This window comes from Bufo gargarizans, unplaced genomic scaffold, assembly GCF_014858855.1.
Source record: "Bufo gargarizans isolate SCDJY-AF-19 unplaced genomic scaffold, ASM1485885v1 original_scaffold_1260_pilon, whole genome shotgun sequence".
Taxonomy (NCBI): Eukaryota; Metazoa; Chordata; class Amphibia; order Anura; family Bufonidae; genus Bufo; species Bufo gargarizans.
This window is the reverse complement of record NW_025334288.1, coordinates 170897-195641: the sequence shown is the minus strand read 5'-3', so window position 1 is coordinate 195641 and position 24745 is coordinate 170897. Positions and strand designations below refer to the sequence as shown.

At 47.7% G+C, this 24745-nt stretch overlaps 1 protein-coding gene across 2 annotated transcripts; it reads left to right on the top strand.

Moving 5' to 3' along the window:
• Nucleotides 1–66: 66 nt before the first annotated feature.
• Nucleotides 67–24735, top strand: DBR1 (debranching RNA lariats 1). 2 transcript variants are annotated; one of them, XM_044273868.1, is made up of 9 exons: nucleotides 67–155; nucleotides 2499–2738; nucleotides 3879–4003; nucleotides 18082–18162; nucleotides 18728–18813; nucleotides 19722–19946; nucleotides 21380–21460; nucleotides 21581–21726; nucleotides 23280–24735. In XM_044273868.1, exons 2-9 carry the CDS (start codon nucleotides 2542–2544, stop codon nucleotides 23932–23934), a joined length of 1596 nt encoding a protein of 531 aa, XP_044129803.1. In that variant the 5' UTR covers nucleotides 67–155; nucleotides 2499–2541; the 3' UTR covers nucleotides 23935–24735. The 2 variants fall into 2 exon arrangements, with proteins under 2 accessions (XP_044129803.1, XP_044129804.1); XM_044273869.1 differs by lacking the exon at nucleotides 67–155 and adding an exon at nucleotides 250–272.
• The last annotated feature ends 10 nt before the right edge of the window (nucleotides 24736–24745 follow it).

Sequence of the window (24745 nt, the reverse complement as noted above, 5' to 3'; positions counted from 1 at the left end):
GAACGGAAAACACGCGTTCAACGACAACCAAGGAAAAAGCACGCCTTCCACGTGACGTCATCGCGCACGTTCAACAACTTCCTGTTTCGTAAAAAAAAAAACGCGCATGCGCCCTGTGGATGTCAGTACTTAGGAGTGATCGCGCTGGAGATCAGGTAAGAGGAATGCAGGTTCCATCCCGCTCATGCGCGCCCTGTAGCCTTACTTCTGTGGGGGGATTGTTAGGGTGTCCACACATGTCAGCCCAGCGATTGATGAGATCGTTCTATCTGGTATTTATATCTTGAAGACGTTTCGTCCGACTAGTTTCCTTATGTTCTGATTCTGATCGCCTCTCATGATGTGGGGCAGAGATGGGGGGGGGGGGGGGGGTAAATGTATGATCGGTGGGGTAAATGTATGATCGGTGGGTTTAGCCTCCTGGCTCCTCTGCTGATCACAGGAATGGGGGTCTCCTTTAAGAGTGTAGCAGTAGTCAGCATGTGTGACTACTGCTCATTCACTGTCTATGGGACACCCAGCAATCCAATAGAGTGTAGAATGGAGCAGTGGTGCAGTATACACACAGCGGGCCCTGTGCCTGTCCAATGATCTGATGTTATATAGAGGTGATGCTGTTCATGGGCCAACCCTGTTAAAGGCGCGTTCCCATATCTCTAGGATATGCCATCAACGTCAGATAGGTGCAGGTCCCACTCCTGTCTCCAGAACAGGGTGCCCGAAGTGATGGAGCGCGAGCGCAGCCACCCTCTATTCACAGCCATGGGAGTCCCGAAAGCAGCTGAGCTCTAGCTCGGCTGTTTCCAGCACTCCCATAGAGATGAATGGAGTAGTGGCAGTTCATGTGCTGTGGGCTATCCCATTCATCTTTGAGACTTCCAAAAATAGGTGAGTGAGCTTGGTACACTTCTCACTCCTCGGCACTCAGACCCCCACTGTTAAAAAAACAAAACAAAAAAAACTTCATGCTTTGCTATGTTGTTGAAAACGTTTTTTTTTTTTTGAAAAAGCAGTGATCCTTTAAAGGGCATCTGTCAGGAGATTTGTACCCATGACACTGGCTGATCTGTTATATGTGCGCTTGGCAGCATTGCTGAGAAAATATTTTAATATATGCAAATGAGCTTAGAGGAGCAATGGGGGCGTTGTCGTTACTCCTAGAGTCTCTGCTCTCTCTGCAACCGCTGTACCCTCTCAACTTTGAATTATGTGACAAAGCATAATTGTGCTGGTCCTGTCAAAGTGCAGAGATGCAGCAGTTGCAGAGAAAGCTGAGCCTCTAGGAGTAACGACAACACCCCCTTTGCTCCTAGAGGCTCATTTGCATATATTAAAACATCATATTTCTCAGCAATGCGGGCACATATGAACATGGGACCAACACAGATGTCTTCAGCTGCCAAGCGCACATGTAACAGGTCAGCCAGTTTCATAGGTACAAATCTGCTGACAGATGCCCTTTAATGTAAGTTTGTTTCTCATATAAGATCATACGGGGAAGGGGGGGGGGCATGTATTTTCCATCTTTGTCAGCTTTCTGGGCTTGAAAATAATTTCAATTCTAGCCTTGCAATGCTGCATTTTCTCAGTCCTAACCTGATGTAGTACTGAAAACTCCAAATTCCTGCTTTTGAAAATCTGCTCTATTCATTTATGCTGGGGTGTTTAGTTCATGGATTTTTACAATGGGTTAGTATGCATTTGACTATGCCTATTTGATCTGTCTATACCTTGAGCTGCACATTGGTTTTAGAGCCGACTCTTTGAAAGGATTGAGGTTTGATTGTATATCCCAGCCATGTTTTGCAGCTCATGATAGGAGACATTATATTTAGCATTTTATAATATCAGGCAATATGCTACTATTAATGTTACACCTCCACCTTTGAACATACCAATATATTAATATCGGACTGATGATTACGATGCATATGAAGTGGTTAGGTGTTCCATATATGTAATGGATGCTACCCCTTTCCCGGGGGATAATAGTTCATAGCACTTAGTCCTCATGCACACGGCCGTGTTCCGCGGCCGAGGGCGGACCGCGGAAACCTGGCCGGGATTCCTGCTGACAGCATGAATGCACGGCGTCATTGGTTGCTATGACGCCGTGCGCTTCATGCAGCCGCTGCTGTACAGTAATACACTATACTAGTGTATTACTGTACAGGAGCGGCTGCATGAAGCGCACGGCGTCATAGCAACCAATGATGCCGTGCTCTCATGCTGTCAGCAGGAATCCCGGCTGGGTTTCCGCGGTCCGCTCTTGGCCGCGGAACACGGCCGTGTGCATGAGGCCTTACTTGCATCGCTTTTACTAATGTATATTGATTGTTTGTATGCTATTTGGATGTATTTAATAATAAATACTTTTTTTTTTGTATATTATGTGTGGTTCATGATTATGGTGAAGTTGATGATTATGGTTCCACACATGACATGTTGGTTTATCGAAAATATGTCATATAATTTACCTTCTCCCTGTGTTTGTTCAGATGGCCGTGTAAGATCTTTGCTCTGTATTCTAACTGAACAACCATGAAGATTGCTGTCGAGGGTTGCTGCCATGGGGAGCTCGATAAGATCTACGAGACTATCCAGTTCCTGGAGAAGAGAGAGAACACTAAAGTAGACCTCCTGCTCTGCTGTGGAGACTTTCAAGCAGTTAGGAATGAAGGGGACATGAAATGTATGGCTGTGCCTCCCAAATACCGCCAGATGCAGTCTTTTTACAAGTAAGGCTATATCACCTACTTAAAGGGGTTCTGCACTTTCATTTAACCGATGATCTATCGTCTGGATAGATCATCAGCTTCTGATCGACGTGGGTCCGACACCCGGGACCCCCGCCGATCAGCTGTTTCAGAAGGCAGCGGCGCTCCAGCAGTGCCGCGCCCTTCTCACTGTTTACCGCCGGCCTACTGACGTCACGACTAGTATCAACTAGCGCGGGCGCGGCTAAGCTCTGTTCACTTGAATGGAACTTAGCCGCACCCACGCTAGTTGATACTAGTCGTGACGTCAGTGGGCCGGCGGTAAACAGTGATAAGGCCGCGGCACTGCTGGAGCGCCACTGCCTTCTCAAACTGCTGATCGGCGGGGGTCCCGGGTGTCGGACCCCCGCCGATCAGAAGCTGATGATCATTGGGCATGGACCTTTTGTATAAAGGCTGGTTCTCGATAATTGGCCTTTGTCAAAGGGAAACAAACGCTCCTTCAGCAGGTGATCGCGTTGTTCTGCCTGCACTAAAAATCATTGTTCCTGTGCAGCAGATCGCGCTGTCTAGACAGTGACCAATGATACAGAGATATATAGATATATCTCTATATCTATTTTTAATTTTTTTTATTATGGGGCAAGAGATCCCTTGTCTCCACATAGTGGAGCTGATTGCAGCATGTAAATGCAGCTCTCATCTCTAGTGATGATCAGGCATTTAGTTTGTTCCCGATAATTGCTTGATATATTGGTCCATGTAAAAGCTCCTTAAGGAAATCCATGACATACATTTTGAATGGAAAAGTTGTGTCCTGTTGAAGAGGCCCTGTTACCACGCAGAAGCAGTCTAAACTGCAGACATCATGTTATAGAACAGGAGCTGAGTAAATTGGTGTTTAGTTTGGTGGTAAAGAGTTCAGTTCAACTTACTACTACTTGGTGGAAGTTCCTGCTCTGCCCATGCTTAGGAGTCCGGTGGGCGGTCCTGTTCAGTCTGACAGCCTTTGGATTGTGTGTATGTTTGGGAAGGGGATGGTGGGCAGGGACCGATGAGTGACTCCACAGCCTGCATACAGAACTGTGTTATGTGCTACAGTGAATACTGTAAATTAACCTAAGTAATGCTGAGCTTTTTAATATGAATGTTATTTTGTAGGTATTATTCTGGCGAGAAACAAGCTCCAATACTTACCATCTTCATTGGAGGGAATCATGAGGCTTCAAATTACCTCCAGGAACTGCCCTATGGTGGCTGGGTTGCACCAAATATATACTACCTGGGTAAGTATAGCATTTTACACTAATTCTTAAATCGGTGCTTAAAGGGGCATTCGGGGGGATAGCTCCTGAACAACTTGGACCCCCGCTGATCACAAGGACAGGGACCGCCTGTCTAAATAAAGTGGTGGTCAATTATGCACACTACCACTCCATTCACAGCCTATGGGACTGACAGGAGTGCAGCACTTGGTTATGTCAGTCCCAGATAATGGAGCAGAAGTGCAAATGCCAGTCCAATCGGTTCTGGTGATTGGCTGCAGCCCCAGAGGACAGGTGTCCATGGACATAGTAGTAATTCCTTATCCTGTGGTTGGCGGGTAACTTATAACCAGAATACCCCTTTTTTTATCAATTGTCTTTTTATTGACATTTTTTCCAAAAATAAACACGTACACATGAAAGAACATGACTTCAGAGTACATTACTTATGGTACAGAAAAAGAATCAATGGTAATTGAGTAGAAAAATGACATACCTTTACATTGAATAAGACAGAAAAAATACATATACCATAGTCATGAATGAGTATGTACTATAAGAAGTGTCTATAGGCTATTATAGTAACAAAGCGACTGTATTCGCATTAACTATGCAAAGTTATACAAAATGTAATGTAATAAAGATATAGACGTACAGTGGGGAATGACAAGACAAGACACATTAGGATTAGGATGAAGGGAGTAAGGTGAAAGCTCAGTCAGTTGAGACATCAAACACCATGTCCCATTGCTTCCAGACTTGGTCAAATTTATCTACCGAGGCAAGCAGTGTAGCCGACATGTGCTCGAAGCGTCTAACTTCCAATACACTATGTATGAGGTCAGTTCGTGTTGGGCAATCCGTCCTTTTCCAAAATCTTGCTAACAAACGCCTAGCTGCAGTCAAGACGTATAACATTAACTTTAATAGGTGTTTCTTCAGAGGTATGTGTGGGATATTCAGCAGATATATATAAGGATCTAAGGGGAACCTCACCTCAAACAGACTATACAGGATTTCCTGTACCATAGTCCAGAATGGGGCTAGAATCTGGCATTCCCAGAAGATGTGAATGTGTGAACCCTCCTCCGTGTTGCATCTCCAACAGCAATCCGAAATGTCATGGTTAAACTTATGTAACAACTGTGGAGTGTGATACCAGAACATCATTATTTTATAAGTGTTCTCTCTATAAATGGCACAAGTAGATGTCATCGCAGCCCTCTGCCAGATTATCCTCCAATCCTCTACTGAAATGGAACGGTGCAGGAGGGACTCCCATTTAGACATATACGAATGACGGATTGATGCAAGAGAGGCCGGGGAGGAGAGAAGCACATATATTTCGGATATAAGACCCTTAGTAGACTCTGAGAGCTTACACATCTTCTCAAAAGACGTGGGGATAGATACTTGTCTTGAGTGGAACAACGTAGTAAACAAATGTTGGATTTGCAAGTATTGATACCTAGTGACTTCCGTAAGTGATCTAGAACTTCGAAGTTCATCTAAAGACAGTAATTGCAGCGTCCTATAATCAATCATATCTGCAAACCTAAACATTTTCTTGGCAAACCAAGGTTTAAAAAAGGACACCTCTGACCCAGCATTGAAAAGCGGCGTAAACAGAAAAGATGTCATGGAGGATTTCTCAGAAACCAGAGAGAAACGGTGTTTACAATATTGCCATATTTTGTATGTATGTAGCATTGGACCTAGTAAATCCGGTAATTGAGCTTGAGGAATTGGGGACCACAACAAAGAGTTAGGGTGTATCGGAGCAATCCACAATTTTTCAATTTCCACCCACCTGGAGTAAGCATAGAGTTTAGACCATGCTGGCAATCGTCTAAGATGCGTGGCCCAATAATATTTGGCTACATCTGGGACCGCCAATCCACCATGAGACTTCAGGGCCATAAGGGTACTACTAGCTATCCTGTGTCTCTTCCCATTCCATATGAATTTAAATATCCCAGCTTGCAATGCTCGAAGTTCCGTCCCTGGTACATGGACCGGGAGGGTCTCAAATAGGTAGAGTAATTTCGGCAAAATAGACATTTCTCGCCCAGTTTCCTTGGGGGACACAGAAGACCTTGGGTATAGCTCATCTCCATAGGAGGCGTGACACTAAGTGAAGACTGTTAAGCCCCTCCTCCACAGCTATACCCTCAGCCTGGAGAGAGAGACTGCCAGTTTTTGCTTAGTGTCCAAGGAGGCAAGACACTCCCTGCTCTGCAGGGCTCTTTTCTCCTTGTTTAAATTTTTGATTTTTACTTTTTTCTTTTCTTTTTGTTCCAGATCATCAGGGACAACAGAGACGCACTAGACCTCTCTGTTTCTCCCGGGGTTGAGCTGCGCCAGTGCCGGTCTCCGCACTGCTGCCTCCCCCACAGAAGGCAAGGTGGACCAGGGCAGCCCAGCTCCCCTGCATCCCGCCAGCGCAAGGGTCGCCCGCACGCACGCCAAGTCCCTCTCCAGCGTCCTGCCACTACGGTGCCAGTAGCTGAAGGGGCGACCCTGCTGGAACGGACGGAGGGTGAAGACGGCTGTGGTAAGAGAGAGGCTTCTCCAGCCCTACGTCCCCCTCCCTGGCCTCCTGCGTGCTGGACTCCCATGCTGGTCCCGGCTGGACCTACGCTGACCCCTGGTGCCGTAGGTGAACAGCCATGTTTCTGACTCCTGGGCTGTCGCTCATTTCTAGCTGTTGCCTAATAATTTTATAGCCCCACACCACCACTATACTGGTGACCGCAGGGCGACAATACAATGCCCCTCCATAGGGGATTGCACAGGGGTGAGCATGGCATTGCTGTGGAGGAAATAGAGCCAGAGACCTGCTCCTAGCTGCCCCTAACACAGGGGTTATGCCGACTCTCCCCCTTGCCGGTCGCAGTTCAGTACAGGGGGCCGGCGCTAGATGCCCCTGTCTCTCCTCTACGGGGGCCTGTCCATTGGGGCAGGGGGCGCAGTGCTGGACTCCAGGGTCTCCCTCCTTACCGGTGTGCTAGGGCCAAAGGGCCGCTCCAGACGCTGCCGGACGCAGGACCTCGCGGCCTGCATGTGGAACGCGATGCTCCGACAGGCCCCGGCCGACTGCTGATGCATCGGGTCGGCCGGGTGCCGCAATCTTTGACCCAGGCTTTGGCCTGCTGTTCCGGGCCTCTGCCTCTGCCGGCCCGCGGGGTGGGCACCCGCGGCCGTTGGTACATGGGTCAGCCGGCTCCCTCCAGGTCTCGGCTCGCCGTCGCTGCCTCTTGGCCGGCCGGGCGCCGCAAAACTCTAGGCCCCTGCTTTGGGACCTACTAGGCCGCAACATCCCGGCCTCGGTTGGAGGGGGCGGGAACGTCTCGCGGCGCGAATTCTTCCCGCCCGCACGTCCCCCGCCCCCCAGGGGATCGCAGCGCCGCCCCCCCCCTGGTCGGATCTTTGTTAACCTGTTGGGTGCCGGCCGTCTCCAAGGGCCGGCTCCCATCTGGAGGACCCCCTCTATGTTCTGGTGGGCTTCCTAATAAGCCTGTACAAGGCTGTGTCCCTGTATGGGGCCCCTTTTCTTGCCTCAAGAGTGGCTGTGTTTTAAAAAAAAAAAAAAAAAAGAGGACTTCCATGGCGGAGTTACTAAATAACGGAATGGCTGCGCAGGACGCTGCAGCATGATACAGTAGTGCTGGCTGCATGCTGTGCCCCCCTTCCGTAGGCGACATGTCGCGCTCCCCGACTGTGGTGCTGGCCGGCTGCAAGTCTCCTTTTTAGGCGGACCCTTGCCATCTCCCGGGATACGGCGCTAGCCGAGTGTAGGCGCCCCTCTTCCGCCCGTTCTATGGCAGGGCGTCACCTTCCAGTATGGTGCTGGCCATGGGCATGAACCCCTGCCTCAGTGGAATTCTGCGCTCTCTGGCCGCAGGCTGGCCATGTGCATAGCCCCCTTCTATAGGTGGAATACTACATTCACCGGATCGGTGCTGACCATGGCACGACACCCCCCTTCCTTGGGGGAACGCTGCACTCACTGGATTTAATGCTGGACAGGTGCATGACCCCCTTCTGGGGCGGAATAATTGCACTCTCACCGGATTCGGTGCTGGCCATGTGCACGACCCCCCTCCTTAGGGGAACGCGGCACTCTCACTGGATTCCCTGCCGGCCATGTGTGTAACCCCCTTCTTAGGCGGAACGCTGCACTCACTGGGTTCGCTGTCGGCCATGTGTATGAAACCCTTCTATAGGAGGAATTCCAAATTCTCGCCAGATGCGGTGCTGGCCATGTGCACGTCCCCCTTCCATAAGCGGAACACTGCACTCTTACTGGATTTACTGCTGGCCATGTGCATGACTCCCTTTCATAAGCGGAATGCTGCACTCTTATTGGTTTTTGCTGCCGGCCTTGGGCATGCCTCCTTCTCTCAGGAGGCATACATACACTCTTACTGGCTTCTCTCGCGGTAGGTTGCTGGCCACGTGCCTGACCCTCTTCCATGGTTGGGTGCTTGCCGGCTATATGCATGGCCCCCTTCCGTGGGCGGTGTTCCGCACTCTCGCTGGATTGCTGCCGGCGTGGCCATGCCTCCTCTCCTCAGGCGACATTCATGCACTTTCACTGACTGGGTGTCATTGTGCCAGCACGTTGCCGGCCAGGTGCATGACCCCCATCCATGGCGGATGCTCGCGCTCTCCTGGGATGCCATGTGCACCCCTCCCCCTTTTTGGGAGGATCACTGCACTTTCACCAAATACGTTGCGGGCCGTGAGCATGGCTCTAACAGGGGTGCGCTGCTTGCACTCCCTTTAGAAATGGTGCTGGCCTTGTGCATGACCACTTCTCATTCCATGGGCGAAATTTTGTACGCTCACGAGATTCACGGCTGTCCTTGTGTATGCTGTACTGTACGTTCCCCTTTCTTGGGCGGAGTAGTTGCACTCTCACGAAATTCGGTGTTGGGTGGATTATTGCACAATCATTTAATGCTAGGATAATCAGGTGCATGCCCCCCCTTTTCAGGGCCTTTGCACTCTTGCCATCAGAGTTGCCAGGTACCTTTCCCCCCTTTTTTTCCGGGCGGGCTACTTGCGTTCCTTCGCATGCCGGTGCTGGTCTTGTGCATAGCTCCTTTTCAGGTTGCACTTTACACTTCCGTGGATACTGTGGGACGCTGTGGCTGTGCGCTCTGTGCGTTGTTTGGGCCGTGTATGCCTTCTCCTCCCGTGGGTGGGTTGGCCTTCTCGCTGCCTGCAGGGTTGCTAGTACGTATGCCTCCCTTCTTCCTGCGACATACGTTTTTCTCTCTGGGGTGGGGTTGCTTGTCGCAAGCTTTGCACTCTTCTCTGTGGAGATCTTCTGTCCACTTGTGAGCCTAAGGTGTTGTTGTCCAACACGCAACAATGAATGCTCAATGTATTCACAGCTGTATATCTTGTATATACGTAGACGAGCTCTGCTGGCTCGCTACTGCACTGAGCTGAGTGGTACCCATTCTCCGGTGTGGTCCCGTTGTTGTCGGCACCCACCATGTTCGTTGGCCTTTCCACCTGGGGAGTGTTCGGGGTTCCTTGATGCGTACCCATTCGTCATCTCGTGACATTGTTTCCCTACGCAACCGGTCGGGGTCGAGAGTGTTGTCTGCAGTGCCGCTCGACCTCTACGTTGGCTCTGGCGGGACTACCTTGCCTACTACCATTTCCTCCTCTCGGATGCAGTGTGGTGTGGGTCCTTCCTATTGGCGCCCTTTTCGCTCCAGTCTGTTGCTACCAGGTTCACACTGCTCCTCTCGGGTAGATCGCCCAACTCTTCTTGGGTGCTTGATTATCCAGGTCCTGGGGACCTCCACTTTGGTTTCTTCAGGGTATTCGCCTGCTGCGAGGCGGTGTGCAGGTCGTCTCACAGAGTAGAGGGGATTCGACTCTGCCTTTCCTCGCCGGCTCGGTTTTTGGGCTTCTGCTCTGGGTTTGTCGCTCCAATGTGGCTTCTGCCCCGGCCAGGCCTCAGAGGCTGTTCCGTCGTTGCCCCCCCCTCCTCTGGGGTGAGCATGGTTGTTCAATTGGATGGTTCCGGTGTTACTTGCGGTCTCGTACCATCTCCCTCGTTCTCGCTGGTAGTGCTAGCTGTTTGCCGGGCCTACCGCGTTTTGTCCTCCCACTGGGTGCAGATTGCTTTTCCGTCTGGGCGTATGGTCCTGTGGGACTTACTTTCTCGGTGACTTGGGAGGACTGCCCTTCGGTCAAGATTGTCCTTGGATCTCCCACACGGGGCTGTAGAACTCCTTCTTTGGTGGCTACATCGACTTAGATTTGGCCTGTCTTGTCTGGGCGTCTGTCTGATGCTGGGCAGACCCTTCTGGGTTCTTCCGTCTGTCCTTCTGCTCCCCCACGCCGGTTGGATGCGGGGCTGTGTTGTTCGGGGGCCGACAGGACCGTGGTTTCCGATCCTTCGGCCGTGTTGCTGGTCTGCGCCTGATCGCTTTGGGTTTTCTCCCGCTTGCTGGGTGATTCCTGCGAGCACGCTAGTGTTCGCTCCCGACTGCTTAATCCAGGTTTGGTTGTCGGACTTAGGGTTCTTACCTGGGGTTTTGTGGGTAGCGGGGCATTCCCCCACTCTGCCTTTCTCGCCCTTGGTTCTGTCTTTCTCTAGTCCAGCCTGACCCTGGGACTGGGACTCTGTTACTTGAAGTGTCAAGTGTCGGCGCTGTCCTTCCCCTTCCAGCGTTTCCTGGGCCTTGTCATGACCTTCTTCCACAGAGTGGCTCTTTGGTTCCTCCTTCTCGTTTCCTGGTTCCACCCTGGGACCTACATACTGAACTCTCGGCGCTCCAATCTTTCCCTTGGAGCCGTTGCGGAAGTTCTCCCTACTCCTTCTGTCCTGTACAGTTGTGTTTCTGTTGTCATCATGTCTGACGGGTGCCTGATTGGCGGCCCTTCGTGTTCTGTGCCTTCTGTCCTTTTCCAGGACGGGGCTGTTCTCCGTCCTGTCCCTTCCTTCCTTCTGACGGTGGTATCTGCCTTCTTGTCAACGAGGCTTTCGTCCTTTTCCTCCCATCGCCGGGAACGGTCGCTTATCGTTTGGAGGTTGTGGGGCCTTGCAGTTGTTTGCTTGGAGATCTCCGACTCTGGTCGGCGTTCGGTCTCTTGTGTTTCCAGGAGGTCAGTGCAAAGGTTGATGGCCTCCAGGGTGGCTTCCTCCGCTTTCTCAGAGTGGCCTTTGCTGTGGTTATCGCACCAATGGCAGGGTTCTGCTTTCGGTGTCACCGTTCATTTCACCAGAGCGGTCGGTGCCTCCTGGGGCGGAGGCGTTAGGTTTCGGCCATTCATTTGTGCGAGGCGTATGCTGCCTTGGGCCGCCTGGTCTGCAGGCGGTGGTTTCTTGATTCCTTCGGGTGCTTCGTCTTGGTGCTGTGGTCCCTCCCCTCTTGGACTGCTATTGAACGTCCCAAGGTCTTCTGTGTCCCCCAAGGAAACTGGGCGAGAAAACGAGATTTTTGTATAACTTACCAGTAAAATCTCTTTCTCGCTCTTTCCTTGGGGGACACAGCACCCACCCATTCTTGTTTTTTCCTTACACGGTTTCCGAGTTTGTTTTACCCGTTGGGTAGTTGGCTTGTTGGTTCCACTTTTGGACTTTGCCTTTTTTCACTACTTGGACACGCAACTGGCAGTCTCTCTCTCCAGGCTGAGGGTATAGCTGTGGAGGAGGGGCTTAACAGTCTTCACTTAGTGTCACGCCTCCTATGGAGATGAGCTATACCCAAGGTCTTCTGTGTCCCCCAAGGAAAGAGCGAGAAAGAGATTTTACTGGTAAGTTATACAAAAATCTCGTTTTTAACTGCCGCTATGCGGCCGAACATGGATATGGGAAGAGACATCCATTTAGCCATTTGACGCTTAAGTTCCTGAAAAAGGGCAGGAAAATTATGAGTATATATGGAAGAATACGTTGCCGCCAAATTAACCCCCAAATCACGCAGGGCAGCATCTTGCCATCGAAAGTGATAATTAGATCGTAATGTAGCTAGAACGTCTGCCGGCACATTCAAGGGAAGAGCTTCTGTTTTCGAGGAGTTAATCTTATATCCGGAAAGCCGACTATACAGTGTTAACAAACCAAATAAATTGGGCAGGGTAATATGTAGGTCTGATAGAGTAAGTAGAACATCGTCTGCAAATAGTGATATTTTATATTCAACTCGGTTGACCATGATTCCATGAATGTCTGGGTGGGATCTGACCGCCGTAGCTAAGGGTTCAATACAAAGCACAAACAGGAGAGGGGAGAGCGGACATCCCTGCCTGGTGCCGTTTTTTATCGGGAAAGGAGCTGAATTTGCATATGGCAATTTAATTGTCGCTGTAGGACGGCTATATAGTGAACGGAGGGCTGAGAGAAAGGGACCCGAAAAACCAAAAGCTTGCAAGGTAGAAAACATAAACGGCCAACTTAAGCGGTCAAGCGCTTTTTCAGCGTCCAGGCTCAATAGTAATGCTTGTTGATGTTGCCTATTGACAATATCTACTAAATTGATAAGTTTTCTCGTATTATCTCCACCCTGGCGACCTCTTACAAAGCCCATCTGATCTGAGTGTATCAGTTGCGGGAGCCAACGCGCCAACCGGTCTGCCAACAGCTTGGTGAATATCTTCAGATCAGAGTTTAGAAGAGCAATAGGGCGGTAGTTTGCGCAATCTAAGGGGTCCTTTCCCGGCTTCGGAATAAGGGTTATATGGGAATGTAGCATAGTTTCTGGTATAGCTGTACCTTGTAAGAATGAGTTAAACAGCGTACACAAATGGGGTATGAGAAGAGATGAAAAAGTTTTGTAGTAAGAATAGGGTAACCCATCTGGCCCAGGCGACTTGCCATTAGGTAACTGGGAGATCACCCCCTGAATTTCTTCAGCTGTGATCTGGGCATTAAGCGCAGACCTTGCCTCTGATGATAATTTGGGTATACTACTGTGAGCTAGGAAAGAGTTAAATAGTGTCTGGCGATCAGCTGGGTCGGAGGGTGTCTGTGGTGTAAGGGAGTATAAAGAAGCATAGTATTTCTGAAATTGGTCGAGTATCGCTTTGGGGTCATATATCATGTCTCCATTGCTCTTTCTCAGGGACATTGGGGTAGTAGCCGCGGTTGAATCCCGCAACTGACGGGCCAAGATAGTGTGTGATTTGTTCCCCCACATGTAGAACCGTTGTCGCGAATATAGTAGGAGTTTACCCGTTTTTTCAAAGGCCATCTCACGTAATCGAACTCGGAGGAGTACTATACGCCTTAGCAAGTGACAGGAGCGATGAGATCCCAGACGGGCTTCTAACTGTTTTAGCTGGTCAAGGGTGTTATTATAGCGGAGATTATAATCCCTTTTTAATCTGGTGCTGACGCTAATACATTTGCCTCTAAAAACGGCTTTATGCGCTTCCCACAATATAGCTGTAGACGGGGCCGAGGGCTGGTTAAACGCAAAGTATTCCTCCAGGGAACTTCCTAACTCCTGCCTAGTTGGCAATTTAGTCAATAGAGATTCATTAAGCCGCCAGTGGCATATCCTAGGGCGGGCACCCCCAGGATTAAACGTGACAGAGATCGGCGCGTGGTCTGACCACGTAATATTGCCTACCTCAGCATCTGTCATCATTCTAAGGGCAGGAGTATTCCCAAAGAAATAGTCTATACGAGTATGAGTTCTGTGGGGGTGGGAGTAAAATGAATACGTCCTAGCCGAGGGATGATTAACCCTCCACAGATCATACAGAGCATATTGTCTGATGAGCTTTCTAAAGAGACGTGATATTTTCCGTTGGGCCCTAGACGGTGGCGTGTTTCCTGAAGGCAGCCTATCCCAGTGCTCAGAAAAAGCGACATTAAAATCTCCACCTATAACAAGCGCTGCTGGCAGAAAATCCTCTAGTTCTCTAAAGACCGTCTTCAGGAATGGGATCTGATTCGAATTTGGGGCATAAATATTACATAAGATGAGAGGGGCACCGTGGAGGGAGGCCTGAAGTATTATATATCTACCGTGGCTATCAACCCGTGTGGATTCAACTTGTATAGGACAGGTAGTAGATAAAAGAATAGCAGTCCCAGCAGTCTGTGTCAGCAGTGGCTGAATATATTCGTGGGTAAGATCGGGCCGCAAACTTAAAGGAGCCCTCTCTGTCAAAATGCGTCTCCTGCATGAAAACAACGTCTGCTTTCTGAGATTTACATTCAGTGAGAGCCAGACGTCTTTTTGCAATAGAGTTGAGACCCTTAACATTCAAGGAAATGCACTTAATCATGAGTGTATGTGGTAGAACAATACTTGCCAATGACCAGAGAAGGACCCTGCAGTGGGCATCTTCCTCCATTTACTGAAACTCGTCTCAGTGTAACATCATTAAGGAACCTAGGGGGGAGAGACAGGAGGGGAGAAGGGAAGACAAAGGACAACATATACAACAATAAACAGGATATAGAATTCTGAACAATGGGTGTGACCACCCAGTCAGGACTCAAGATAACATGGGCTAAAGTGAAAAAAAAAGCCCGCGTCTGTCCCACCTCAAAAATCAGAGTGAGGGAAAGAGAGAGGGCAACAAATAGAGTCCCGTCGGTAGGGACCTGACTGGACGCCATAACAGGCGTGGCTGTAACAATAGCTCAGGGGACACCTGAGACAGATCAGGTCAAAAAGATAAAGAGATAAACAATGCACTGAAAAACAATTACGTTAACTCTTAGAGCTGCTGCTCAGAACAGCCAATTGAAGGCCTCAGAGGGGGTCAGACCCCCTAAAAAAAAACGTTCAAGGAGGCGCGTCACGATGGGGGGACCCAGATGAACTCGTTTGGGATGGAGGTCGGTTTCTCTTCCGCTGGACTGTGTGCCATGATGGGGCCGGAGCTGAGGGAGGGTCCGGAATCTCCCAGTCATCAAGGGCCGGCGTGTTAAGGCCCAAAGAAGAACAGAAACGGGATAAGTCCGCGTGTGTGCGCAATACTGAGGATTTGCCATTTTTCGTAGCAATTAAAGCAAAGGGAAAGCCCCAACGGTATGGGATTTTGAGATCTTTCAAACATGCTAAGAGAGGTTGAAGATTTCTCCTTTTCTGTAAAGTCAGCCAAGATAAGTCCTGGTATAGGTGAACGCTTGAGCCTTTAAAAGAGATCGTACGTAAAGCGCGCGCTTTGGCCATAATGGATTCCTTCAGGCGGAAGTCATGCAGGCAGCAAATCACATCTCGTGGCTGTGACGTAGTGTTTTTCGGCCTAAGCGCTCTGTGAGCCCTATCAAGCTTGATGGCCAGCGGTGTTTGGGGCGCCAAAATCAAATTAAAGAGTTCGTTCAATATAATGTCCAGGTCCTCATCAGAGTCTGATTCTTGCAAACCCCTCACCCGTATATTATTACGGCGTCCTCTATTGTCTAGATCCTCCAGATGATTAGTATTCTCTTTAATAGCTTGGGATTGAGTGGCTATAATAGACTGTAGCTTAGACACATAACGCCTGGTGTCATCATGCTCCGTTTCAATCTGATCCACACGAGCAGACACTTGTTGAAAGTCCATTCTTAAAGAGGAAATTTCTGCTTTAAAGGCATCATGCACCCCAGCCACCATTACTTTAAAATCCTCTTTTGTGGGCATCTGCTGCAGAGCCTGCTGCAGAGACTTCATATCCTGGGAAGCGCAGGGGGGATCATCGCCATTCTCATCCCCAGAGACTGCATGCTGGCCCCACACATTTAGTTCCCCAGGGGGATGCAAAGGGACCGAGGCTGTGTCCGCCTCAGTATCAGGGCCGTCTCCCCACTCTCGGCGGCGTGCCGGTGTAGCCGCAGGCTGCCTGGCCTGTTTAGGAGCCGTTTTGGGCGGCATATTAGAGGCTGTAAATTGGGAACCCTGTAACCAGCCAGGGGACTCCAGGCACAGGTTAGTAGTACCGGTGGGCCGAATCGGCACAAAATCTGCAGCCAGGGGGCAAAGAGAGGACTCCCCTGCTATTACGCCGCTGCGCTCACCTGCCGTGGTAGTGAAGGCGGGAGCCGCCGGAGCTGTAATGGCGCCTGTGACGAGACGCTGGAGAAGGCCGCACTGGGAAGACGGGAGCTGAGAGCCGCGGGTGAGGTAAGCATCCAGGGTTCTTTCCCCTCGGGAGGACGGGTGTGTAGTGGGCTTCTTTAGGGGCAACTTCTTCCCCATGTGACGCGCCGCTGTAAGCGGAATTGGCCCAAGTTAGAAGCAGGAGCAGCGGAGCTCAGGGATCACGCCGCCATCTCTGTAGACGTCCAGGCCACGCCCCCAGAATACCCCTTTTAATCCCTTGGTACATTTGTAATGTAATAAAGAGAATAAGGTTTGTTTCAGTAGAAACATTTGGGGTCCTGGTGCTGTGAAATCCTCTTAAATGCATATGTATGTATGGGATATATAATCTGTTTATGACCACTAGCAAACTCGCGGACAGCTAAAATGGAAGTGACGGCGGTGCCAGGGTCATTGGTGTTTGGAGAAAACGCAATAAGACTGCTTAAGGCCTCATGCACGCGACCGTTGTGTGTTTTGCGTTCCACAATTTGTGGAACGGCACGGACAGCCATTAATATGCTGCCTATTCTTGTCTGCAAAACGCCGACAAGAATATGAGAGGTTATATATATTTTTTTTTTGCGTACCACGGGACAGAGCAACGGATGCGGACAGCACACAGAGTGCTGTCCGCTTCTTTTGTGGCCCCATTGAAGTGAATGGGTCCGCATCCGAGCCGCCAAAACTGCGGCTCGGATGCGGACCAAAACAACGGCCGTGTGCATGAGGCCTAAGTTGGTGTGGAAATCCTGGAGGCTGAATCCATATTGAGCAAACTTTGTTTGCACATCATATTATGCTATCAATGTTAATTATCCCCCCAAAAACTTAAAATGGACTCAATCTATCCTGACATGTCTGTTTCAATACATTAATGTTTTCAATTTGAGATAATTCTGGAGCAGGTTTTTTTTTTTTTTTGTCAGTGTGTAGAGACATACCCTGTAAAGGGACATAAGGGTGTATTAGGCCCCTTTCACACGAGCGAGTTTTCCGCACGGGTGCAATGCGTGATGTGAACACATAGCACCAGCACTGAATCCGGACCCATTCATTTCAATGTGTCTGTGCACATGAGCGTTGTTTTTTCACGCATCAGTTCTGCGTTGCGTGAAAATCGCAGCATGTTCTATATTCTGCGTTTTTCACGCAGTCCTGGCTCCAAAGAAGTGAATGGGGCTGTGTGAAAAACGTATTGCATCTGCAAGCAAGTGCGGGTGCGATGCGTTTTTCACTGATGGTTGCTTAGAGATGTTGTTTGTAAACCTTCAGTTTTTTATCACGCGCGTGAAAAACGCATCAAAACGCATTGCACCCGCGCGGAAAAAACTGAACGCAATCGCAGACAAAACTCACTGAACTTGCTTGCAAAATAGTGCGAGTTTCACTGAACGCATCCGGATCTAATCCGTCACGCTCATGTGAAAGGGGCCTTAGTTTTTTTGCCCGGATAAGAGACGGGTGTGTTGCGGGAAAATGCGTGATTTTCCCGCGCGAGTGCAAAACATTGTCATGCGTTGCACTCGCGTGAGAAAAATCGCGCATGTTTGGTACCCAAACCCGAACTTCTTCACAGAAGTTCGGGCTTGGGATTGATGTTCTGAAGATTGTATTATTTTCCCTTTTAACATGGTTATAAGGGAAAATAATAGCATTCTGAATACAGAATGCATAGTAAAACAGCGCTAGAGGGGTTAAAAAAATAAAATAAATTGAACTCACCTTAGTCCACTTGATCGCAAGGCCGGCATCTCCTTGTCTCCTGCGCTGAACAGGACCTGGGGTGAGCTGCTCCATTGACTTTTCCATTATTCTGTTCCGTCATAGGAACAGAATAAAAGATCCATTAAGTGATTCAATAACTGATACAAACGCTTTCTCTTTCTATCCGTCATTCATTGACTTCAACATGAAAAACAAATGGGGATTAAAATGGGTCAATTTCTTATTTGATTCCTCAACAGAATAATCGATGCCAATGTGAACGCAGCCTACTTCAATGTTTATCATTTACATTGCAGCTTAATTTTTTTTTCTCCCCAGGATATGCTGGTGTTGTGAACTATCGAGGGGTGAGAATTGGTGGAATTTCTGGAATTTTTAAATCCCACGATTATAGAAAAGGTATGTTAACATTTATTCATATGAATTGACCTGGTGACTGTAAGACCTCATTAACCTTTTTATTCTCAAGAGCATTTTACATGCATCATGAGAGTCAAAGGGTTAGAAGGGTATCCTTTGCATGAGAGCCCCCTCTGAGTGGGGTGGCTCCTGCTATGCTAGACAGGGTGCAGACATGGGTAGATAAGGCCTACACCTATAGATATTTATCCATGGGCTGAGTAGATTGTTCAGCTGTATTCTGCATTAGAGTTTGAGATATTGTACACTTAATTCCTTCTTCCTTCACAGAGATCAATAGACATGTCCCAGAGCTAGCCGATATTCCAGGAATTGATTTATTATAGCTACATAAGACATGTAAAACTGGTTTTCTTATGTAATCGTCATGGGATTGTGGAAAGATCCACACTATTGGTTTATGCGGCCAGTACTCCTTTATTTGACGTGTATAGTGCTGTGGCTCGCACTACTTTTGCTTTCCATAGACTGATGTGTAGCATGCATCGTTTGTGTACAGTCCATACACTAAGATAACAGCATTTCTCCTGTGCCATTTCTTTAGGTCATTTTGAACACCCTCCATACACCAAAGATACAATTAGAAGTGCATATCATGTGAGGAACATAGAGGTCTTTAAACTTAAGCAGGTACTGCTATTCTCCCTTCCCATTTCCAAGCTAAACGCTACAAGATGTCAAAGGGCTATTCCCGGCCTATACGTTGATGATCACAGGCCATCTGTGTGTTACTGGCACCAATACAGCCATTGGGAAACTCAATCAACTCAATCAATATGGATTCAGCAGCACAGTGGATCTCTTGTTTTGCTAAACACCCTTTATACATTGATTGCCTATCCTATGAATAGGTCATCAGTGTAAATTACAAGGAAACAATGTGATAATTAGTATAATGTTCATCTGTATCTTTTGCTGCTTAATGGGCAGCTGTTTTGACAAAGGAAGTCCAAAATGTTAGATTTACGGTATCTGTGTTTCTTTTACGAGCTTAAAGGGGTTCTCTGGGCCTGTACCTGTGGAGAGAAGACACTTTATGCAGTACTTACCGTTCTGCCGCCCAGCCGATTCCACACTCCCGCTTGGGATCATGTGACTAGTCAACTGATTGTAGGCTCTTCCTCTGATATCGGATGTGCAAAAGAGGAGCACATCTGGTCGCAACGTCAGAGGAAGAGCCCAAAGCCAGTCAGGTGGTCACTTGATCCCAGCTAGGGAAGCGACGGAAGGGTTTTCTCTCCACAGGTCAGCAGAAAGAGGCTTTTTCAGCACAGGCCCAGAGAACCCCATTAATGCTACGCCAGCAGGACCGAAGCCACTGCAGCAGTTTACCACACCCCTGAAATCCATCATATAGCCTCAATTTTAACACAAATCTGTCGTGAGACAGGTATGCTTTGTCAAGAAAGAAACTTGTCAGTTTTAGTGTCTCATCCACTTGAGGCCCCGTCATGTGAATCTTTACTCCGTATAGCTAGTACACCTACAAAGTATGTAACCCAGGAACTATTTCTTACGTTATGATCTTATGCTTGCAGCTAAAAGAGCCAATGGATGTGTTTCTGTCTCACGACTGGCCACGAAGTATCTATCACTATGGGAATAAGAAACAGCTCTTGAAGAAAAAGGAGTTCTTCAAACAAGAGGTAGAGAACAACACCCTCGGCAGCCCGGCAGCCAGCGAGCTCCTCCACCACCTCCAGCCATCATACTGGTTTTCTGCTCATCTCCACGTCAAGTTTGCTGCTTTTATGCAACATCCAGTAAGAAGAGAAATCGCTTTTATTGTGTCTAAATCTGTAATTGATCTCAATTGTTGATTTCAACCTTTATGATACGGTTTGTTTCCATCTCAAGACTGGGCCTCATGCACAAAACCATGTCCATATGTCAGTCCTCAAAATACAGTTTTCTTGCATGCGCAGTCCGCATTGTTCTAGTCTCCTTTTTACTGTGGACTGCAGCAGTACATGTGCTATAATTTGCGTAGCTACATGTATCTGCAAAAATCCGAATGTCTGCATGGCCTTTTAATAGGTCAGTGTGCTATGCGCAAAAAAAAAAGCACATGGATGAAAAATATGGTCATTTACATGAGGCCTTTAAAGGGATTGTCAGAGTTAGGCTACTTTCACACTCGCGTTTTGTGCAGAGCAGTCAGGGATCTGCACAGACGGATCAGTTCAGATAATACAACGGTATGCATCCGTTCAAAACGGATCTGTTTGTATTATCTTTAACATAGCCAAGACGGATCCGTCTTGAACACCATTGAAAGTCAGTGGAGGACGGATCCGTTTTCTATTGTGTCAGCGAAAACGGATCCGTCCTCAATAACTTACATTGTGTGCCAGGACGGATCAGTTTGGCTCAGTTTCATCAGACAGACACCAAACGCTGCAAGCAGCATTTTGGTGTCTGTCTACAAAGCGCAATGGAGACTGAACTGATTCATTCTGAGCGGATCCTTTTCCATTTAGAATACATTAGAATGCAGATTGATCCGTTTTGGACCGCTTGTGAGAGCCCTGAACGGATCTCGCAAACGGAAAGCCAAAACGCGAGTGTGAAAGTAGACTTAAATAGAAACTCGGGTAGCTCCTGTAAACAGTTTAAACAGTCTAAAATACAAAAGAATGAATACTCAACATTTCTCCACTGCTTCCTCACGTGCTCCATTCTTCCCTGCTGCTAGTTTGCTGGCTGCAACACTGACATTCCGTGTACACAGCTCATCACTGCAGCAAGTCACTGGCTTCAGTGGTGACGGCCAGTGATTGGCTACATAGTGACCTGTGTGCAAGGAGCGTCACTGCTGCAGTCAAGAACACGATGTTGGCCCTGGGAAAGAGTGGAACGCAGCGCTGGGAGAAGAGGGGAAGTATTGACTTATTTTTAGACCAGGGATGTCCAACCTGTGGCCCTCCAGCTGTTGCAAAACTGTAACTACTAGCATGCCTTGACAGCCTACAGCTATTAGGGTATGCTGAGAGTTGTAGTTTTGCAACTGCTGGAGGGTCGCAGGTTGGGCATTTCTGTAGACTGTAGCAATGGGTGCAATGTAGTAGTGCAACTTGTGTTGCGCAACTACCAGACACTGTGTAGACTAGGTCCTAAATTTAGTTGTTAGTACATGTAAGCTGAACCCAGTAGATCTTATTCCGTGATATTTGACCAGTTATGTTTAATTTTACAGAATAAAGAAGGTGACAATTTACCTAAAGCAACAAAGTTCTTGGCACTTGATAAATGTCTACCACGTCGAGAATTTCTCCAGGTGAGAATGGTTTACAGTTGTCTTGATTGGCTTGTCATATCTTATCATTGTAATTTGTGTTATAAAGATGTGAAGCTCATGGAAGTGTTTTGTTGTTGTTTCCCCCCCCCCCCCCCCCAGATTATAGAAGTGGAGCATGATCCGAGTAAACCAGATCAACTAGAATATGACCTAGAATGGCTGTCTGTTCTAAAAGAAACTAAAGACCTTCTGAACATTACGTCCCAAACATGGAATATGCCGGAGAACAATGGTCTGCACAGCAGGTAAACTTTACAGTCTATAGGTTGTTTTCATCTTTATTGTATACATGATTTGCAGAAAACCCAGGATTTGTCCAGTACTGTTGAAAACCTATAACTAACTAAAATAATCTTTAAAGAAGTTGTCTTAGGACAGGCATTGGTGGCATATTGCCATATGCCATGAGTGTCTAAGTGGTGGAGATCCAACATGTGAGATCCCCACCAATCACTGGAGCAAAGCTGTGGCACCTCAGCTTGGCTTTGTCCGGTGGCCCAATGGTTGAACCATTATAGACGATAGGCACCATAGTGATCTACTGGGAGAAGCTGATCTGACAGGTGAAGTGGCATGGCTTCTTCTTGGAACTGCGCCTCTTTGTTCTAGCAATTGGCAGCAGTTGGACCTCCACCTGTGGTACTGCCGTACCTGTGATATGCCTCTGGATCATCATAAAGTGTTTCATTTTTTGCATCAGTTTAAAGAGGTTGGCTGGGCTTTTTAATATTGATGATGACCTATCCTACCTGGCACCCTGCCCTTCCTGTTCACTGCTGCTGTCCCATAGATGTACAGCAGTGACAGGAAGAGAAGGGAGACTGCACGTATTGATGACCTATCCAATGCGTTTCTGGATAGGTCATCAATATCAGATCTGCAGGGGTCTGACATCCGGCACCCCCGCCGAACTGATATTTATGACTAGGGATGAGTCGATTTGCATAAAACTTCGTTAGAATACTCAGGTGAGCCGAAGTTATAAGTGGTACCTTAGAACCGAACCAGGGTTCGGGAAAAGGTTTTTAGCAGTAGAAATTCATTTTTGAAGTCATCCTAAGTCTCGTGAGACTTTGAAGTAATAACTTTGGCTCATCTCAGCTAATACATTCTAATACTGTACGGAGCGCTCGCTTCGTACTGTATTCTAGCAAAGGTTTATGTGAAACGACTTCGGATGTTTCACCCAAAGTCGATACGCTCATTCCCATTGATGACCTATCCAGAACCGTATTGGATAGGTGCTCCTATATGCGGTACACATGGAGCATGCTGTTCCTTATATTTTATGCAGACTTTACATACATTAATTAGCAACCTGTAAAGGAACTGTCTAGGGTACATATAATGATGGCCTATCTTCAGGATAGGTCATCAATATCAGATCAGTGGGGTTCTGACAACTGTATCCCCACTGTTCAGCTGTTTTGGGCAGCTGCAGTGCTAAAGGCTATACAGTCAAACCATCCATCGCCATATACTGTGTAGTGTCTGGAGCTGGCATGCTGCAGCTCAGGTTCATTTGAATGGAATATGAGCTGCAGTACCCCAGCACAGACACTATAGTGTTTGGAGCTGTTTGTTTTCAGTCTGTCTATTGTATAGTTACTGGTGCTGGTGGCTGCCCAAACCGCTGATCAATGGGGGACCCCTTCCAATCTGATACTGATGACCTACCCTTAGGATAGGTCATCGTCATCTGCAGTCCGAACAGCCCCTTTTAATACTAGATGCAGATCTACTGCATAGTTGGAAAAATTAGGATTACATTCATTTTTTCTAATATGTTCAATTCTAGATGGGATTACAGCGCAACTGAACAAACTAAAAAAGAAGTCCTTGAAGACCTGGGCAATGACCTTAGTATTCCACTAAACTTTTGTGTCACTCTACCCTTTTATAACCCAAACAATCCACAGCATAAGAGGGTAGCATCCCATGTAGTTAATCCACAGACAACAGAGTTCTGTGCCCATTTTGGACTTATCGACATCAATGCCAAGGTCCGCCGAAATGACGGTGGAGAGTTTGACACAGCGGAAGATAATGAGGTTGACAGCAGTGGTTCTGTGGAAGATCCTAGTGAATACAGCACTGACACTTCCATCCTCTCGTCTTCAATTAACCCCGACGAGATCACTCTGGAGGAGGATGAGGATGAAGAAGACCTCTCTGTACAGTCTGTGGAGCCTTCTCCAGAACATACTCCAGACTTATCCGTGAACTTCTCTAACATTCGTGTAGTTCCTGATTCAATGGCTGTCTCATCAGATGATGCTATGGATTCAACCAATGATGAGATGGAACGGTCAGAGAGCAGTCAGACTGAAGGGGAAGGAAAGAACCCCGAGAGACAGCTCAAGAGGTTAAGTGATGAGAATGGACGAGGCAGCATAAAGATTAAACGGCGGAATCAGGCTATTTACACAGCAAAAGATGAAGATGATGAGTAAATGGACTAGCTTGTAGAATGAGACTTTGATATCTACTCCGATAGGAACCCGTCACTAGTTTGGGACCACTAAACCCACAGCATGTCGTTACGCAGCTGGAGTTTAGCGTTCTAAACCTACCAATGTCAAACCTGGGAGTTTCTGCATTGTGTAGTAAAATAACTTGTAGTTTACCAGATTATAGTCTGGGACTCCTCTCCAGAAGCATTGGTTCTCGTCACTTTACTTTGCGCGACAAATGAAATGGAGTTCTTTTACAGAACAATGCAAAAACTGACAGTTTAATATGGGCAGGTTTGAAACTCTAAACCTAGTGACTGGATCCCTTTTTAAAATGAACAGACTTTGTTGTACCATCAGCTGCAACAAAGTCTGAGGTATGGGGTAAGTTTGACTGTTTATTTTACTGTTAAAGGGCTTGTCCGGCTTCAGGAGGAAGCTGGACAAAGCCTTTGATCCACCTTAAATATAGAATAGATAAGTTCGGTCATGTAAATACTTACCCATTCTTTAATTAAGATGGTTTACCGCTTCCCTCTTGAACCTGGACAACCCATTTAATGTTTTAATATTATTTAGTAATTCTGAAATATGTTTGGCACAAAGTTTGTGTTCTTTTTAAAGATTTTATATTTGAGTTAATAGTGCCCATCTTATTTCCCTTATAAATTATAGTCCTGTAAAATGACACGTTTCCAGTGTATAAAGTATGCTTATTTTAATATTTCTTTTGTAAAGTTTATGGGCAGAAATTAATTTAAAGGGAACCTGTCACCGGGATTTTGGGTATAGAGCTGAGGACATGGGTTGC